Genomic DNA, 20597 nt, shown 5'->3' with positions numbered 1-20597 from the left:
TTTTACATCGGTGTTCTCAGCCCCCTTCTCCTTTACATCACAGCCCCTTCTTTACACCATAGCACCATCTTCACATTATTGTCCTCAGTCACCCCCCCCCCCCAAATCACAGCCCCCACCTTCACATCACAACCCTTCTTTCACATCACACCTCCCTTCAAATCACAACTCCCCCGTCACATCACAACCCCCACCTTCACATCACACCCCCCTTCACATCACAGCCCCCCCTTCACATTACATCACCCATTCACATCACACCACCCTTCTCATCACAGCCACCCCTTCACATCAAAGCCCTCACCTTCACATCACAGCCCCCACTTTCAAATTACAGTCCCCCCTTCACATCACAACCCCCACCTTCAAATGATAGCCCCCCATCACATCGCAACCCCACCTTCACATCTCAGCCACCCTTCACATCACAGTCCCCACTTCACATCTCAACCCCCCCTTCACATCACAGCCCATACCTTCACATCTCTACCCCCACCTTCACATCACAGTCCACACTTCACATCTCAACCCCTCCTTCAACTCACACCCCCCCTCACATCACAACCCCCCCTTCACATAACAGCCACCCCTTCACATCACACCACCCTTCACATCTCAACCCCCACCTTCACATCTCAACCCCCACCTTCACATCACAGTCCCCACTTCACGTCTCAACCCCCCCTTCATATCACAGTCCCTACCTTCACATCTCAACCCCCACCTTCACATCACAGTCCCCACCTTCACATCACAGTCCCCACTTCACATCTCAACCCCCCCCCCCTTCTCAACTGCCACCTTCACATCACAGTCCCCACTTTTACTTCTCAACCCCCTACACATGTCAACCCCCTCCCCTTCACATCTCAACCCCCACCTTCACATCTCAGTCCCCACCTTCATATCTCAACCCCCCCCCCTTCATATCTCAACCTCCACCTTCACATCACAGTCCCCACTTCACATCTCAACCCCCCTTCACATCACAGTCCCCACTCCACATCTCAACCCCCTGTGAACAGTGCCCCAAATTATTGGAGTGAGGACATGTGCAGCCTGTACAAATAATACCTAAGCCAAGCAAGCTTTTCCTAAACAAATGGACATTTAGTGATGCCTTCCCTAGGAGGATCTCCCTTACTTCCTGTCCAGGAAATGAGAGGAAATCCCATCTCAGCGAACTGCCATAGGAAGAGGTGTCTACAGATTAGAGGATTTGGCCTTTCTTCTTGCTCTGGAGATAACTCTAACATTTTGTATACCCCATCACTTTCAGTGCCAATGTCAATGGTCACAAGGACAAGTATTGCTGAACATGACAGCATTGTAAACTCTTTTGTGGTCATTAGATGGCGCTGATAATTATGGGGAATAAATACTTATTTACTATTATCGTCAGCTCCATCTAGTGACCATAATGTGTTATTTTCCCTGTGTATAATGAATGAAGAACATCCGACCTGGAGAGAAATAGCCCAGTAACTTTCGATTTTGCGGACAGAATGAATGTACACACAGTTTCACAGGACAAATAGCTCTGCACATTTTTTGCTATAAATACACCCATAAGAGGCTGGTTATATCCACAATTGAATTCCTTGTTTTTTGTACTTTAGTAGGTTTCTGTAAGCAATTAGCAGGGGTGTCAAACTGGAGACCCTCCAGCTGTTACAAAACTACAAGTCCCATCATGCCTCTACCTTTGGGAGTCATGCTTGTAACTGTCAATCTTGCAGTGCTTCATGGGACTTGTAGTTTGGCAGCTGCTGGAGGACCGCCAGTTTGACATCTGTGAATTAGAGGGTTAGGACTCATGTACACTGCAGCTCCTGAACTGATGTTCAGGAGCTTTTCTGCTTTTTTTTCAGCAGCCCCTGAACTCTTCCCAATGTTTTCCTATGTGTCCAAGTACACATAGTCGTTTACAGGCAGTTGAGTTTACAGTCATTTTTTTGAACGCACCAAACTTCAGGAGTAGATTTTACCGGCGTTTCAAATGCCAAACGCTTGTAAACGCGTTTAGAAGCATTTGCGTTTCGAAGTGTTTCTTAACTGTTCCATGTCCAGATGCTGTCCAGAGCCTTTTTTCATCATCAGAAATGCATGCAGGTTTCGCGTGAAGGAAAAAATGGTAGAATGTGCTGCATTATGCTCATGATGGGATCCATAGTGAATACAACCAGAAAAGACAGGTCATCTCAACACATACTGCTCTATCTGCTTCTGCTCTCTCTAGTCCTCTCAAAATGTCTGAAATAGTTAATTTTGTACTGTTTTCCAGAGCATTCTGGGCATTTGGGAAGATCTCCTGAGGTTATCTTTTAAAAAACGCTTCTAAACGCAAACGTGCATAAACACATTATGCAAACGCGGCTAAACTGATGTTTTTTAACTTACGTTTTCCAGCAGTCAGTTTCCATCGTTCAGAAGAGTTTTCCAGACTCCCCGTGTACATGATCCCTTACCTGGGTGTGGTCTGAGACCAAGCTCAGGTAACCCACAAAAAGTGTCATTTTCTTTTTGTTCTTTACAAAGTATTTCCTCCTTGACCAAATATTGTTATGCACAGAGATTTTATTTGGTCTTTTATGCATACCGGGGCTGTTTGTATCCACAGTCTGGCACTGGCTATAGGGAATGAGCGCTTAGTTTGAATTCTTCTATATCGTAGCATAGCACACGTGTGTATCCTACGTGTCCAGTGTACAGAGACTGACCTGGTGCCACCAGCCAGATGATTTCCTTGCAGTGATATTTATATTCTTCCTTAGCAGCAGGAAGCTGGCTTGGGGGAGTTATTGTTTTATTTCTGAGAATCTGGGGAATTTTGTTGTGATTGTATATTTAATGACTTCTGGAGCAGCTGGCTTATCGGAGCCGGATTCTGTAGGCCGTTAAACGTTTCTTTTGGCTGCCGGCTGGTTCTGGGGGCTCGGAGCAAAGTGCTCTGCTGATGTACAGCAGCTGGAAGCCGTCTCCTGGCAGCTGTGTACTTGCTGCCGTTTTCCTCCACGTGGTCACAGATGTCTGTGTTTTTTGGATCCTGAATTAGCAGTGTAGCAATACATTTACCGCCATGAAGAAAATTGGTCTATTATTAAAGCGGTATTAAACCCCAAACCGAAAATGTAATATACTGCAGTTTACCAATCCTTAGATGTAGCTGCATTACTTTTCTTTTTTAGACTTTTTTTATTTTCACCTGGTGATCTGGGCAGTAATACACCTCCTGTATTAGGGGGCCTACACTCTGGATGAAGGAGCAACTGAAAAAGCAGCTTTGTCAGTCTGAGGGCTAGAGGAGTGTTATATGTACTAGCAGATTTAAATACAATAACAAACTGAAGCCAAACTCCAGCTAATAATTTTAAAGCAGTTACAGCAAATGTTTTTTTTTCTTTTGAGAAAAAGATTGTATATTAACAAATAAATGCTGACCATTGTAAGCGCCTCTGTCAGTGGTAAATGGTTTGCTTCAACCCTCTAAGGCTAGGTTCAAATCTGTGTGGGTGGTGCCGCTGCGGATCCGCACAAAAATCCGTGCAGCCGCACCACCCGCACAGAGAAATGCGGACCCACGGGCGGGTGCCATTAGTTCTAATGGCATGCCGCCCGCACTGGAAAACGCAACCATACTGGGAACCGAGGTTCCCGTACGGGCTGCATTTTCGGAAGAAGTGTAGGGACTTCTTCCCTGCATGTCACAGACACAGGAGTCCATTCAAATGACTGGGCTCTCGTGCCTGCACAAAACGCGGCCCGCACGGCCGCATATATGTGAACTGGGGCTGACTGTTGCATCTGCAGGATGGACTTATTAGCAGGATCACCAAGTTTAATAAAGGAAAGAAAGCCCCAAAAAAAGAAAACTAATGCGCCTATCACATCTAAGAATTAATAAGCTGCAATATAATAAATATTTGCTTTTGGGTTTAATTATGCTTTAAAGTGGTTGTAAAGGCTCAAGGCTCATTCTATGCATGCAGGTAAAAACCTTTTGTGTGCAGCAGCTCCTCCAGCCCCCTCAATACTTACCTGACCCTCATTGTGATCCAGCGATGTGTACGACAGCCTCGGCTGTTCCAGGTCTCTGCCTCCTCATTGGCTAAGACAGCAAGCAGGAGCCATTGGCTCCCGCTGCTGTCAATCACAACTAGTCAGCCAATGGGGAGAAAGGGGGGTAGGGCCAAGCTGTGGCTCTGTGTGTGAATGGAAAAGCTGCATGCTGTGGGGGCACCCGACAGGAGGGAGGGGCCAGGAGAGCCTGCGGGGCACCCGAGAAGAGGAGGATCCAGGCTGCTCTGTGCAAAACCACTGTACACAGCAGGTAAGTACAGACATGTTTGTTATTTTACAAAAAAAAAGGAACCTTTAGAATCGCTTTAAGGTCTCTAGAGCTATTCATTGACTTGGGTCAATCTTTGTCCTTACAGGTTCAGATCACCTATGTGAACTGTTGGCCACAAAATCCTTCCATGTGTACCCTGAGTGCCTTCAGTGATGAGAATGTTTCCTATGTGTATTGTCTCTCTGTGTCTGACTAAAGAAGAAATCTGGACTGAACATGGGCTGCCAACTCTAGACTTTGGGTCCAGGGTCAACCTTTGCTCATATAATTTCAGATCATCTATGTGACCCGTCAGCCAAATAATCCAAAAAATCCTTCCATGCATACCTTGTGTACCTTTGGTGATGGGAATGTTTCCTATGTATTATATCTGTCAGTGTCTGTTTAAAGAAGAACTCATAAAGGGCTTTCATCTCAGAACCTATATTTAAATAACACCTGCCTGGTCTCCTTCCATTCAGCTGTGATTTCAGATGATGGAAACAGTCCCTTGAAGCCCTTCAACTGAGATCTTAGGCATCAGGTCACACGACAAATCACCATGGGCATTTGAATCGGTGTTTTATGCAAGTCCAGAGGGTGTCTGAGGGCTGCCTGTACCAACTATTCATTTATAAGAAGAAAGGCATGCAGGAGTTTAGGTGGCTCTTATGTAGCTACAGTATACATGTGTTTTAAAAAGCATTCAATTATTTTTCATGAGAGGCTTTCAAATTTACAAAAAAATTACCTACTTTTCTAAAAAAGCTAACTTGTATTTCAGTTCATTGAACCCTTCATTATCATGTTCCTTTGCACCGAACGGCCAGTGCCAACTGGTCACTACAATTGTTAACTCATAGGGGTAATATATTAGCTGTAGCTGAATTAAAGGTCTGTATTTATAAAAAAAAAAGGTTTGCAGAGCTGTTCATCCTGCGAAACAACTGGTACATTTGTTTTATGTGAATGCAGAAAAATCAAATGTTCCCCTTCTAGTTCCTCTACAGATCGAATGTTATTCACAAAAAATAAAGTGGCTGGGAGAAATATTGCATTCTGACCACTGAATGGAGCTGAAAAAGATGGGCACAACTTCTACACTCCTGGTCCTGATCACACTTCCATCATTTCAATCAAAATTTAGGCTCCATGTGCAGGTGTTTTTTGAAAAAAAAAAAAATTATATACAGGCGTACCTCGGTTTACGAATGCCTCGGTTAATGTAATTTTCGGTTTACGAATGAAAATCCATTGAAAATAATGGCTCGGTTTACGATTTTTTTTCAAAATACGAACGGATGAATTGGTTTTCCATGCATTTACGATTTTTTTTAATCATGTCCCTGTACAATACTATGCTTTTAAAGTGCACTTTATAAAGAGTTTTGAACAGATAAGACTTTTTTTTTACTTTTCTCTGACCTCTGGAATTAATTAATTGGTTTTCAATGCATTTACAAATTTTTTTTTAATCATGTGCCTGTACCAGGGGTGGACTGACCATTTGGAAACTCGGGCACTGCCCGAGGGCCTGGGGTCAGTAGGGGGCCCCATAAGATGCCCCTGGTACCTTTTTCATAGGCTTTTTTGAGTTTGGGCAAGAACACAGGGGCCCCATGATCCCCTATTGCCCGGGGGCCCCATGAGCTGTCAGTCCGCCCCTGGCCTGTACAGAATTTATGCCTTTAAAGTGCACTTTATAAAGAGTGTTGAACAGATAAGACCTTTTTGACTTTTTTCTGACCTCTGGAACGGATTAATTGGTATTCAATGCATTTACAATTTTTTTTAATCATGTCCCTGTACAATACTATGCTTTTAAAGTGCACTTTATAAAGAGTTTTGAACAGATAAAATACTTTTTTTTTTACTTTATTCAGACCTCCGGAACGGATTAATTGGTTTTCAATGCATTCCTATGGGAAACAGTGTTTCGGTTTACAAATTTCTCGCAATACGAAAAGTCCCGCAGAATGCATTAAATTCGTATATACCGAGGTATGCCTGTGTATGTATATATATATATATATATATATATATATAGAGAGAGAGAGAGAGAGAGAGAGAGAGAGAGAGAGAGAGAGAGAGAGAGAGAGAGAGAGAGAGAGAGAGAGAGAGAGCTACCCCTGTAAGAGCCGCTATAATACTGTCCAGGTCTTCCCTCTTTTGGCTCGCAGCCAGGCACAAGGTAGTTTTACAGCCAGGTACACACATGCACTTTCGTTCGTTGTTTCCAATGATCTGTCAAGGGGTTGTTTACAGTTGTGACCAAAATTATTCAACCCCCACTGAAATTGAGTGTTTTGGCCAGTTTGACATTGCTTTTGATCATTCAGTCATCTTGCTTACATTTACATTAAAGAGGCACTTGTAGGTCAGACAAATATAACATAACAGTTATAATGAAATAACCACAAATGTCTTTTCTGTGCTCACAGCATTATCAGTTTTATTCAACCCCCAAGTGACATTCAATCTTAGTACTTAGTACAGCATCCTTTTACAGTTATAACAGCTTTTAAACGTGAAGCATAGCTTGACACAAGTGTCTTGCAGCGATCTACGGGTATCTTCGCCCATTCTTCATGGGCAAAGGCCTCCAGTTCAGTCACATTCTTAGGCTTGCGCACTGCAACTGCTTTCTTTAAGTCCCACCAGAGGTTCTCAATCGGATTTAAGTCTGGTGACTGCGATGGCCACTCCAAAATGTTCCAGCCTTTCCTCTGCAACCATGCTCTAGTGGACTTGGAGGTATGCTTGGGATCATTGTCCTGTTGAAAGGTCCAACGTCTCCCAAGCCTCAGGTGTGTGACGGACTGCATCACGTTTCCATCCAATATCTCCTGGTACTGAAGAGAATTCATGGTACCTTGCACACGCTGAAGCTTCCCTGTACCTGCAGAAGCAAAACAGCCCCAAAGCATGATTGACCCTCCACCATGCTTCACAGTAGGCAAGGTGTTCTTTTCATCATAGGCCTTGTTCTTCCTCCTCCAAACATAGCGTTGATCCATGGGCCCAAACAGTTCTAATTTTGTTTCATCAGTCCACAGAACACTATCCCACAACTTTTGTGGTTTGTCCACATGGCTTTTGGCATACTGCAGTCGACTCTTCTTATTCTTTGGAGACAGCAAGGGGGTACGCCTGGGAGTTCTGGCACGGAGGCCTTCATTACGCAGTGTGCGTCTTATTGTCTGGGCTGAAACTTCTGTACCCACATCTGACAAATCTTTTCTCAGTTCCTCAGCAGTCACACGGGGACTTCTCTCCACTCTACGCTTCAGGTAGCGCACAGCAGTCGAAGTCAGCATCTTCTTTCTGCCACGACCAGGTAGCGTTTCAACAGTGCCCTTTGCCTTGAATTTGCGAATGATGCTTCCTAAGGTGTCTCTTGGTATGTTTAACATCTTTGCAATCTTCTTATAGCCATTGCCCTTCCTGTGAAGAGAAATCACCTCTTCTCTTGTCTTCCTGGACCATTCTCTTGCCTTCACCATGTTTGTAACCACACCAGTAAATGTCTAGAAGGAGCTGAGTATCACAGTCATTTTAAAGCTGCCTAATTGGTGCTTATTATGCTTGATTGCTGCTCGGTGACATCCACAGGTGTTTTCAATACCTGATGGAAAGCACCTGTATGAACCTCTGTTCTTCAGAGTGGTAGTCTTTAAGGGGTTGAATAATTGTGGCAATGAAGAAACCACATAAGAACCATTTACTACTGTATTACATAAACAATTGATGTCATTTTAGTTGCATTTGGGTAGTTACAACGTCCTTGTAGGATTTGATTCTGAATACAATTCCAAATGTACACTATAGTCCCTAAACCCCTTTACAGCATTGGGGGTTGAATAATTTTGGTCACAACTGTATGTCATTTTTTTTGTTTGAGAACTTGGATAGGGAGAAGAGGATTGAGTAGGATACTCCAAGAACAGAACTAGTTACAGTTGAGGACAGAAACTTCAACTTAAAGTGGTTGTAAACCTCAGCCATGAAATCTGAATAAAGCGTATATACTGTATCTGTAGTGTTTACTAGTCTCTCTACAAAGCTCTAAATGTCATTTTTCTGTGGTGCTTTGTTCCTCTGTTATTAGCATCAGCCACTTCTGAGAATAAATACCCTCCCCCGGCATCCTTCAGGGCTACATTCCCTGGGACTGGCTGGAGTAGAATTAATATTCATACTGTGTTCTGCATGAGTTCCACCTATACATGCAGAACCTTCCTAGGTTAATGGGATACAAAGAAAACCAAAGGCAGAACTAGCAACACACCGAGCAGGAGTCACTAAACAATTGCAGCTCTCTGTTAAAGTGTTACTAAACCCAGGACCCTGCATTCACTATATCTGGTCTCCCACAGTACACACAACTTGGAAGTGCAATTATTGTGTAAATATAAATTGCTAAATACCTTTTCTCATCAGCAGTTAGAGCAATCTTGTGACTTCAGCAGAGCACTGGTTAAAGCTTGTAGGAGAAGTTTTCTTTCTGCTCTAGGAGAATGTGAAAGTCCTGACCCTGTGTCTGGACAGTGCTGATTTGCCCTGTGCAGATCACATGCACTCTCCCAAGAAAAAAAAAACCCTCTCTAGCAATACACACCAAACTGAGCATGTGACCACGGGTTCAGTATGTATCAGATGGTTTCAACAAGAGGAAGGGCAGAGAAGACAGGATCAAACAGCCTTTTTTACACAATGCAGAGGATTAACCTCTTAGGTTCCACAGTGAGTATAACAAGCGTGCTTTACTGCATATTCAGACTGATCTAACTGTTGCCAAAGCTCTGCTGCCAAAGTGACTGCAGAGCTCAATCTCAGTTTTCACAAAATTGTCCCAGAGGAAAAAAATGCAATCACTATATCTAAGAATTGGCAAGCTGCAATGTAATATGTTTCTGTTTTGTTTTGGGGTTCAAGTGTTACTAAACCCAGGACCCTGCATTCACTATATTTGGTTTCCCACAGTACACAGAACATGGAAATGCAATTATTTTAGTAAATATAAATTGCTAAATACCTTTTCTCATCAGCAGTATATAGCAGTCTTGTGACTTCTATCAGTGTTCAGCAGAGCACTGGTTAAAGCTTGTAGGAGGAGTTTTCATTCTGCTCTAGGTGGATGCAGAACCATTGACCTCTGTCTGCACAGTGTTGATTTGCCCTGTGCTGATCACATGCATTCTCCCAAGACAAAAAAAAACCCTCTCTAGCAATACACACCAAACTAAGCATGTGCAGAGTGACTCCGCATGTATGTCTTATCAGGAGATAAGAGGAGGACACTGGAAAAAGGGGAGGATCTGAGAAGTCAGGATCAAACAGCATTTTTAGAGAATGCTGAGGATTAACCCCTTAGGTTCCACAGTGAGTATAACAAGCATGCTTTACTGCATATACAGACTGATTTTACTGTTGTGGGTTTAGTAACACTTTAAAGCTTCTTTAACCACTTCCCTACCGGGCACTTTTACCCCCTTCCTGCCCAGGCCAATTTTCAGCTTTCAGTGCTGTCACACTTTAAATGACAATTGTGCGGTCATGCAACACTGTACCCAAACAAAATTTGCATCTTTTTTCAAGGCAGAGATTTTTTTTGGTGGCATTTAATCACTTCTGGGCTTTTTATTTTTGGCTAAACAAACTAAAAAACTAAAAATTAAAAAAAAAAAACTTTTTTTCTTGGTTTCTGTTCTAAAATTTTGTAACTAAGTAATTTTTCTCCTTCACTGATGTGCCCTAATGAGGCTGCAGTGATGGGCACTAATAGGCGACACTGATGAGGAGGCACTTGTAGGTGGCACTGATGGGCATTGACAGGCATGACTTGTGGGCATTGACTGGCATCACTGATGGGCACTGAAAGGCAACACTGATGGGCGGCACTGATAGGCGGCACTGATAGGTGACACTGGCACTGATAGATGGCACTGATGGGCACTGATAATCGGCACTGATTGGAACTGTTAGGCGGCACTGATGGGCGGCACTGATAGGCGACACTGGCACTGATAGGTGGCACTGATGGGCACTGATAGTTGGCACTGAAAGGCAGCTCTGAAGGGCACTGATATGTGGCATTAATCTGCACTGATGGGCACTGGTATGTGGCATTGATGGGCACTGACAGGTGGCATTGATGGGGCTACACTGATCATCAGGCCACTCCTCTCCTCACGCGCTGCTGATAACCCCATGTTTCCCAGTAGGTACCATTCAAATCTGTGTGACTTCAAGTTGCAGCAAATTCAAAGCAGTTCCTGCATTACTTTGGTCTGACTTTCATGCGACTTGCGGGTCATAGACTTCAATGTAAACCCTCCAAGGTCATATGAACGTCACACCTGAATGTTGTACATGCGACTTGTATGTGACTTTGTACAGCAAACAATCATCCTTTGTCAAAGCCAAAGTTGCACCAAAGTTACGTCAAACATCAAGTTGTACTGTAAAGTTGCAATGAAAATCGCATGATTTTTAAGTCACACAAGTGTGAATGGACCCTAAAGTGGTTCAAAGGCTAAACATTTTTTGTACTTTAATGCATTCCCTGCAAAAAAATGTAGCGCTCTCCTCTCTTCCTCTCCTTACAGTCACACAGGTAGCAGCGAAAGTCATTGGCTCCTGCTGCTGTCAGTCAAATCCTTGAGAAGAGGGAGGCGAGGCTGAGTGGCTCTTTTGTGTTTCCATTGACATACACAGCCCGGCTCAGGAGCGAGCCCACATGTCTGCCCTCAGCGGTTTGTTGTGGTGACAGACACAAAAGAGTAGAAGCAGAGAGTGCCAGCGGGGAACCCCAGAAGCGGGGGTTCAGAGCCGCTCTGTGTAATACCATTGCACAACAAATAACGTACACATATGTGGTCCTGCTGAGATCCTCAGGAGCAGGAGAATATATTTTGTGTTGTTCTTTGATGGTGAATTATCATAATAGCAAAAAATTTACAGCTAGATTTTTAAAAATATTTTTGTACTATTTTGTGCAATTTTTTTTTAACCACTAGCCTACAGGGCACTTATACCCCCTTCCTGCCCAGGCCAAATTCCAGCTTTCAGCGCTGTCACACTTTGAATGACAATTGCATGGTCATGCAACACTGTACCCATAAGAAATTTTTATCATTTTTTTGAGACAGATAGAGCTTTCTTTTGTGGTATTTAATCACCTCTGGGATTTTTATTTTTTCTTAAACCCAAAAACCACAGAAAATTTTGAAAAAAAAAGTTTTTTCTTACTTTTTGTTATACAATTTTGTAAATAAGTGATTTTTCTCCTTCACTGATGTGCGCTAATGAGGCTGCAGTGATGGGCACTGATAGGCTGCACTGATGCACACTTATAGGTGGCACTGATGAGGAGGCACTGGTAGGTTGCACTGATGGGCATTGACAGGCATCACTGATGGGCACTGAAAGGCAGCACTGATACATGACACTGATATATGGCACTGATAGGCGGCACTGACAGACAGCACTGACTGGCACTGATAGGCGGCACTGACTGGCACTGTTAGGCGGCACTGACTGGCACTGATAGGTGGCACTGACTGGCACTGTTAGGCGGCACTGATAGGCGACACTGACTGGCACTGATAGGTGGCACTGATTGGCAGCACTGATAGGTGGCACTGATTGGCATTGATAGGTGGCACTGACTGGCACTGATGGGTGACATTGAAAGGCAGCTCAGATGGGCACTGATATGTGGCATTGATGTGCACTGGTATGCACTGATATGTGGCATTGATGTGGCACTGGCACGTGGCACTGGCACGTGGCACTGATGGGCACTGGCACGTGGCACTGATGAGCACTGACAGGTGGCACTTCTGGGGCCACACTGATCATCAGGGCACACTGATCATCAGTGCCCTGATGATCAGTGTACATGTCCCCTCTGCGGAAAGCCGATTGACAGCTCGAGAGGAGAGAAATGCCGATAACCGGCATTTCTGTGTTTATATGTGATCAGCTGTGATTGGACACAGCTGATCACATGACCGAGCCAACATCTTTGGCTCTTTCCGTGATCCACTGTGTCCAAGGGACACAGCGCACCGGCGATCGCCGCGCTGCGTGCTCCCTGAGCCGCGCATGCACAGTGAGAATGGTAGGACATCATATGACGTCCTATCAGAACGAGAGAACCACCTTGCGCCTGTCATTGTACTATAGGGCGGGCGGAAGGTGGTTAATAACAAAAAAAAAAAAATCAGGAAATATCCATTACCATCTACCACAGAATGAAAGCTCGATTTGTCCAGAAAAACAGTAAGACTTGTTTTACGCTTGGTCATTAAGGGGTTAAAGAACCTCGTATATCAGGCATCTTTTCCCCTAAAATATTCATTCATTTTGATGCCACCAATCGGTTGGGTTTTCTTGTTGTGAGTGGCATTCCATTCATACTCCCCCGTCTATTCCAGTCACATTTATATAAGTTGTGTATATTCTTTGAACTTTTCTTCCCCATTTCCTTATCAGAGATTGCAGAATGCAGTCAATCATCAGAGCCTCTCCCAGGCTGTGACACAGGAGGAGCTGCCTCCTTCCCCTTAGTCTCACCCTGGCTGTCTTACCTCCATACAGCTGTCTACTGAGCTGTATTCAGGATCTGGACAGCCCAGTGCACGCAGCAGAGCACTTTTCTCTGTACACTTCTCACACCTACTTACTGGAGATCCTTTGCTTATCCTTCCAGGTTAAGACCAGGCTTAACAGTTCTGTGTTTTGGGCAAAGTCAGTGCAAGAGAGGGAGAAAGTTAAACTGGAGAGTCCTCTGGAAGATGCAGATCTTAGAAAGAGGGGACAAACTCTGTATTTACCAAGATTTCAGCCTTCTGAAGAGGAACCCACCTGGGTCGTGTGCTGTCTAAGTCACCTCTAGTTGTAAAGTTACCGTAGTCGTTGCAGGTAAGTCACCAGAGTGGATCCTCCAACCCTTGGCTACGTGTTTTTTTGCTGATTTGTGTCTTAAACATACCTGTCACTCACTTTACTGAGGAAGGTCGAACATGTAATATCTTGAATTTTAAACGTGGGAAAGTGTAGATTCCAACTGTCCTTGAATTTTAAAATTGATACATGTAAACTTAGGTCCCTGGGTTTCAAAACTAACCAAACTGGCAGTAACATATATTGTAAATGCTAGAATTAGTCTTTGCCATTTAATTATTTGTGGTTTTTTTTCATTTTATTGGAGCACCTTAATAATATGAAAAAGTATATTCCTATTTAATAAATAGTACATAATCTGATCTGTAACAATATAGTATAGAGCAGCCATTCTCAACTAAGGTTTTATGCAACCTGAGTCGTGTCCTGTATAAGTCACCTCCGGTTAGAAAGTTACCGTAGTCTTTTCAGGTAAGTCACAAGAGTGGATCCTCCAACCCTTGTCTAGATTTTGTTTTGTTGAGTTGTGTCTTAAACATACCTGTCATTCACTTTACTAAGGAAGGTTGAACATGTAATATCTTGAACTTTAAATGTAGGAAAGTGTAGATTCCAACTGTTCTTGAATTTTAATATTGATACATGGAAAAAACAAACTAAACTGGTAATAACATATTTTGTAAATGCCAGAATTAGTCTATGCCTTTTGATTATTTATGCTTTCTTATTTTTATTGGAGCACCTTAATAATATGAAAAAATATATTCCTGCTTAATAAATAGTGTATAATATGATCTGTAGAATATAGCATAGAGCAGCCATTCTCAACTAAGGTTTTATGGAACCCTAGGGTTCCTCTAGAGCAGCCTTTTCAACATAGAGGAACCCTTGAAACAACTTTCTGGTCTCAGTAAACCCCTGCGTAAAATTACTATATCTACAACTCATGTACATTAGTATCATGGTCAATGGGAAGAATTACTTGTAACACTTGTGGTCATTGGGAAGAATTACCCCCTTACAGATAGCTAAAAAGATCAATGGTGTCAGTGGGAACACATCTGAGAGGCAGAAATTGCTCATTGTTCAAGGAACCCCTAGCAACCTCTGGAGGAACCCTAGTTGAGAAACTCTGCCCTAGAGGTTGCTAGGGGTTCCCTGAGCTGCAGTTGATTTACCTCCCATTAAATGGTCCCTGCGTTGTTACTGTGCACCTGGCAGAGAGAGCTCAATGACACCAGGGATCAAATAGGGGTGGCATTCTGACCACCATTATAAGGAGGGCATTCTGTCTACTGGCCCCCAATATAAGGGACATTTTCCCACTATCAATGAATTGGGTTTAGCAGGGATTCCCTGAGACCTGAAAGTTATTTTACGGGTTCCTCTGGGGTAAAAAGATTGCAAAGGCTGGTACAGAGTATGACAAGATTTACTCCTTCGTTCATCAGCAAATGTCCCTGAAAAATCTTTTGGCCAATATGACCAAGTACAGTCCATTGTTTCTCAACTCTACAACTTTGTATTTGAATTCCATTTGCTGTCCATATTCTGTGATAATCCATTGTAAATAATCCCGTTATGCTGTAATATTGCAAAAATATACATTACTCTGAATTAATGTCTAATCCTTAAAGTTCTCTACTGAGAGCTAATATTTTACATTTTGGGAGGGTGCTGGTATTCTTAGACATAATTACTGCCCTTGTGTTCTTAGGCTGGCCTTACTGCTACCTAGGGGTTGCACTCCATCTTTTGGAGTTAAAAAAATATTTATAATGGAAAATCAGCAGTAGGAGTGAGAATTTATGGCGATGGTGGTGGGGTGGTGGGAGAGTTGAGTTAGAAACTCCATCAGGGAGCTGCAAGGAGTGAAGATATTCAGGTCATAACTGTCAGCCAAAATTGGAAATTTTACAACATATTTCAGTATTGCAGGGGTAAACTCTTTAAATTGTATTGGAATTACTTTTTTTTTATAAGAAATACTTGTTACAGCTGCTTAAAAATACCATCAGAGGTACCTGTGTCATTGCTGCTGGAACTCATGTAGTCCTTGGGAATTTTGCTTCAGGCTATAATGTGTTATACAATATGTTTTCCCCCATTTCTTTTTTGAACTTGACAGGACTTTTTCCTCTTTCTATACAGCTGCAGCTATATTTCTGCTACAAGTCTCCCCCCTCCTCCAGACAACCAGCAATGGCACACAAACATGACTTCCTGTGGATTTTGGGGTTTCTGCTTGTCCACGGGTCCCTTGCAAGACCCCCAGATGAAAATGACTACTATCACCAGGAAATTGTATCCAGGGATCATTATTACTCTTACCCGGACCCTGAGGAGATACAGACACCCCTGGAGCCAGAAGGAGTGGAGGAGGTGGCCCCGGAGCCCATAGAGGAGGTGATACATCAGAGCCAAGACACGAGGGAGGAGAACTACCCATTGCCAAAGAAAGAGATCAGCAAACCTAAAAAGATTACCAAGAAGGTGGAAAAATCCCACTTACAGAAACCAGGCAAGTTTCTTTAAAAGGTTCTACAAGTAGGCAGACAAACTTCTTGATTAGAAAAGTTTGGCAGATTTATTTACACTAAAACATTGGTAATAAGAATGAAAATTGATGTTGCTTATAGCAACCAGTGAACTGATTTTGCTTCCATACCTGGTCTTGAAATGATAGGTGGATAGGTTGGTGCAATCAATAATACTTTTCTGTCTTCCAGTTTCTGGATAGTTTATGAAAAATACCCTGTAACAAAATGGACGGCTGTAGACCAACTCTCCTTGTACACCTTGGGGTTGGCTGTTCACTTTGCAGGGGAACTTTCCCTTAGCTTAGTGAATATGGTAAAAATTCATTTTGCAAAGAATACCCAATAACATGCAAGGAATTAAAAAAAAAAAAGTATCTTTGCCTGCATATGATTGGATGATGGACATCAGCAGACCTTCATCCCATTCACTAAGCAAAGGAAAAATTCTCTTGCAAAGTAAAAAGCCTTTTTGCCTTTAGTAAATTAACCCCTTTAGGTACTGTTTTTACATGCATGCTAGGTCCTGTGTTCGCATGTAGGCAGCCTATTTGTTTAAATGGGCTGCCCTCCCCATAGAATTGCAGGGAAAACTCTTTATTTTAAAACCGTGCTGCACCAAGAAGTCGCATGGTGCCACAGCACCATGTGATTTGACTTGCACGAAAACACGCCTCATTTGCCGACGCATGAGGGTGCCATTAACAATTATTGGCACCCCTGAATGTCTGCTAAACTGTGTTTTGCCTGCGGGTCAGGAGCATGCACAATTTTGCAAGTCTTTCCAACACGCACAAGTGAAAAACCTAGCCTAAAGGCTCATCCATATGGATTTCGATAAGGGGGGTTTGCAAGATTTTTCAATACCTGCCAAGTTCCTCTATTTCAAAACACACTTCTGTATTTATTGGCCATTGTTTTGCACTGCACCCAACCAGTTTCGAATTGAAGTATTGAAAGAACATTGTCAGGGTGAGTCATATGGTGACTGTAAGGCATGGACACTGGATGACCTTCTGTATCTTCTCTGAATGTAGCCAAGGTGCATAGGCCCTGTCTGTGGAATATTATAGAAAAATAAAGGACCATTGCCATTGGCAACCAATGAGATGCTGTGATTTTGACTTCTGACTTTTTATTAAATATTATTTTGTGGGCTTTTTTTTTAGGAATACCATGGCTATGCTTGCTATTTACAATAAAGGCTTGTTTTAATTCAAACATTTTTGTGTTGCAGACAATTATTTTTGGCAGGGGCCCACTGTTGTGTTTTCAGTTTCTTATATTGGTGGCCCCGTGTCTGCATACTTGGTGGCTTTGGCTTGTTCTTTGGTTGTTTGATTTATTTGTGACGCTTTCTTTTGACATTGACCCCAAACAGTACTGACGTAGCCATAGTCAGAGCACCACTTGGAGGAAAGGAAAAAAAATAGATCCTGGGCAAATAAAACTTATTTCTCACCTCTTTCATCTCCACTGCTTTCTGCATTAAAATATCAATTAGACAAATTTTAGCAATATGTAGCCTTCGCTGAAATCTGTGATGTATTAAAGCTGTCAGGTTCATGCCAAAGAGGCATCTGGAGCGCACTTAAGAGAAACTGTCTTAATGGTTTGCCAAGTGGGGCCCGCACACCAGATGGTAAGCACACATCCATTTATGAGGCTTGGCTCTGGCTGGTCCCTAGTCTATGTGCTTCGTGGAAACATAATCTTTGAATGGGGACCACTGCGGGTCTTGTGCCATGCCTGCGTTATGAGACCGCCATACAATAATTGATTTTACAGGAATGTTTGTTGAAATCGAAAGGTTTCTTTCTACATTAAAGTCTAATTCTAGCCAAAACCTTTTATTTTAATTGTGTATAGAGATGGAAACAGCAAATAATTCTGTTAAAGAGGATCTTCACCCTAGAAACAAAAACTTAAGTCAGCAGCTACAAAACCTGTTGCTCCTGACTTTTAATAAAAGGATACTTACCTGTCCAAAGATCCAGTGGTGTCCTCACCTGGACTGTTTTTTCACTAGTCTTAGAGGCCCGGTGTTGGCATCTTTATTGTGGGAAGCCGGCTGATACTCCTTGCAGGGGCGGACTGACCATTTGCAAACTCGGGAACTGCCCGAGGGCCCGGGTCAGTAGGGGGCCCACTGTGATGCCCCTGGTACCTTTTTCATAGGCTTTTTTGAGTTTGGGCAAGGACACAGGATCCCCATGATCCCCTATTGCTCGGGGGCCCCATGAGTTGTCAGTCCACCCCTGACTCCTTGCAGATTACTACTGTGCATGCACAAGCCATGCTACGATTTGTGAATGGTTCCACAGCCTTCTGGGACCTGTGATGTGCCCCAAGAGGCTGCGGGCGGGGGGCCTAGGCGATCTGAGTGGAAGTGGGAGTGGGTATCAAAACTAGGTATCCGCTTCCCTCAAAAAATGTAATGTGCCAAAAGTTGAAGGGGGGGGGGGTGATGTTTCACTTTAAGATTACCCATGACTACAATGGGGAGATCCTGTGACAACATGACAAGAAGTAAGGAGAGCGGTTGTCACTGGGAAAGGAAGACACAGACAGGAGTAAAAGTTAGCCGGAAATTGTAACCCTTCCCCACTCTGTCCAATACTAAAATGTTTTTTTAAAAAATGTAAGAGAATAGCAGATCACCAGAGCAAGGTAATAAACAGTTGTATGCATGATGGATAAATGGCACTGTGTAACCTGAACCTGTGCTATAAACCAGCAGTTTTAAATGTACACCTGGAGCTGGATTGATTTGTATGTTGGGGCTGACTTACTAAAGGCAAACAGGCTGTTCACTTTGCCAGGGAATTTTCCCTAGCGTTTAGCAAATTATATGAAATTGTGCTTTGCAAACAATTCCCTATTGTGTGCAAAGAAAATAATAAAAAAAAATATATTGAATGGTGAAGGTCAGCAGTGCTTCACCTCATTCCATAAGCTCTGAAGAAATTTCCCTTGCAAACTGAACACTATTTGCCTTTAGTGAATCAACCTTTTTTTTTTTTAACCCAAGTCTTACCTTAGGAGTTGTGGCTTTCTAATATTGCACTGATGGGGTGAAACAGTTAATATTTTGCCATTAGGGCTCCTTGTTTTTGGATACGTGATAGAAATGATGTAAGTACCTCCTGTTTTAACTACTCAAGTACCAAGCAAAATTTTAAAACTGTCCCGAAATAACATTTGTTTGTTCCATTGCTGTTTTAAAATAGCTTCCAGTCTTAGCAGCTGTGGCAGTTGTTTAGGTTGAACACTTCTCAGATAGTTAAATGGATTTAAATACATTAATTGGGTTTTTTGTGTGTGGAGGAATTTGGATTTCTGTCCATTAAATCCTGAGAATTCCTGACAGTCCTACTTGACAGCCAACCAACTTTTAGAGTTTGTTTACACTAGTTTCTAAATGTTGCACTGGACACTTTTTTTCAAATCGCTCTGAATGCCAATCAAAGCACATGTCACTTAATAAAATGGTACGCTTACAGTCCTGTTTGCACGTTGTTTTGGCTTTACATTGGCGATCTGGTTGGATGCTGCCACCCCATGTGACTCTGGCAGCCATCTTGGGTCAGGTAAAGTCTATTTTAGACCCTGGCTCCAGGGTTTGGTGTGCATTTTTGCGAGTAGACAGGTCAGGGACAGATCTTCAATCTGTAAGGGAAAGTTTCTAACAGGAAAGAGAGGTTCCTGATGAGTAAAGCCAGGCTAGGTACATGCCTTCATTCTTGGAATACTCCCACTTGGGTGCAGACCGGCAAGCCACATTCTGTACTCTAGGACAGACGCTGTCAACACTCTCAAGAACTGCTCAGTTCTACTTTGGCCAGCCATGCTGTGAGTATTCCCAGTTGGGTGTCTTCCCACTGGGCTATCTGTACCATTGAACTTTCTCTTAATACGAGTTTTGTTTCTTGCAACTCTGTGTCTTCACTGCCGCCGCACCACTCTGCACCCACCCACATGCCTATAGTGTAAATGAGTTGTGGATCTATCCCCTGTCCATGGGACAGTGGGAGCAGGGTCTAAATGTGAGACAGTCCCACACAATTTGGGACTATTGGGAGGTATGTGTGTATGGGGGCGTTCTCATTTTTTATTTGGAAGGGGATCCAAGTGCTTGGGTGTAACTTTTTTAATAAACTTTATTTTTATCCTATAGGGGAACAAAAGTTCCCTATGTGATGCTATTTTGTTGTGACAGATTCTTTTGAATGAGACCTCTGGTGTCTCACCTGCCCTCCATTGAAGCTAACATGGCACAGTCCATACTCCATTAGCTTCTTCCGTGGCCAGAGAGGCTGGGGAAAGTGACAACCAACACAGATGTGATGTTAATACGTGTCACTTTTGGGTTCTTACTAGGTAGGGGTAATCATCAAACCGGCATTAGTTAGTCCCTCTTCCCTCTATTGAGTGGCACCTGCCATGCTGGTCCCAGGTCTGCAGATCGGACAGTTGGGGTCCGATGTAGGAAGGGGTGACGAACATATCAGGAGTTCATGGAAATGTTTGGGGGGCTGTACAGCTGTGGGATTACCTCCCTGGAAAATTGACAGTTGGCTTGCCAGATTTGCACACATGTGTAAAAGCCTCTGCTGCTGCCGATTTATGGCAAACATCGGTGGCAGCAAAAGGGTTACATTGACAGCAGTGGTTCATTGCCAAACTCCTCCGTTTGTTACACTGCTACAGAACACTCAGTAAAAATTCTTGGTATCAGAATCAAACACAAGACTTTAGTATGGTGATTATAGAGGAAATGGCGTAATTCATTCTGTCACTGATGTAATCAGCATTTCCAG

The 20597-nt window shown here is 43.1% G+C and overlaps 1 protein-coding gene across 2 annotated transcripts in view; it reads left to right on the top strand.

The window, feature by feature from the left end:
* The first annotated feature begins 12921 nt into the window (after positions 1-12921).
* Positions 12922-20597, top strand: part of CPXM2 (carboxypeptidase X, M14 family member 2) — a 108115-nt gene continuing 100439 nt past the window's right edge. For both annotated transcript variants that reach the window (XM_089668976.1, XM_089668971.1), the window contains exons 1-2: positions 12922-13258; positions 15392-15761. In XM_089668976.1, the coding sequence (XP_089525102.1) occupies positions 15443-15761 (319 nt within the window). In that variant the 5' untranslated portion in view covers positions 12922-13258; positions 15392-15442. The remainder of the gene's footprint in view (positions 13259-15391; positions 15762-20597) is intronic.

This window comes from Staurois parvus, unplaced genomic scaffold (genome assembly GCF_062004578.1).
Source record: "Staurois parvus isolate SC_StPar_1 unplaced genomic scaffold, SC_StPar_1.0 ptg000009l, whole genome shotgun sequence".
Taxonomy (NCBI): Eukaryota; Metazoa; Chordata; class Amphibia; order Anura; family Ranidae; genus Staurois; species Staurois parvus.
Note: the sequence above shows the minus strand (reverse complement) of the source record. Positions and strands in the feature narration are given on the sequence as shown.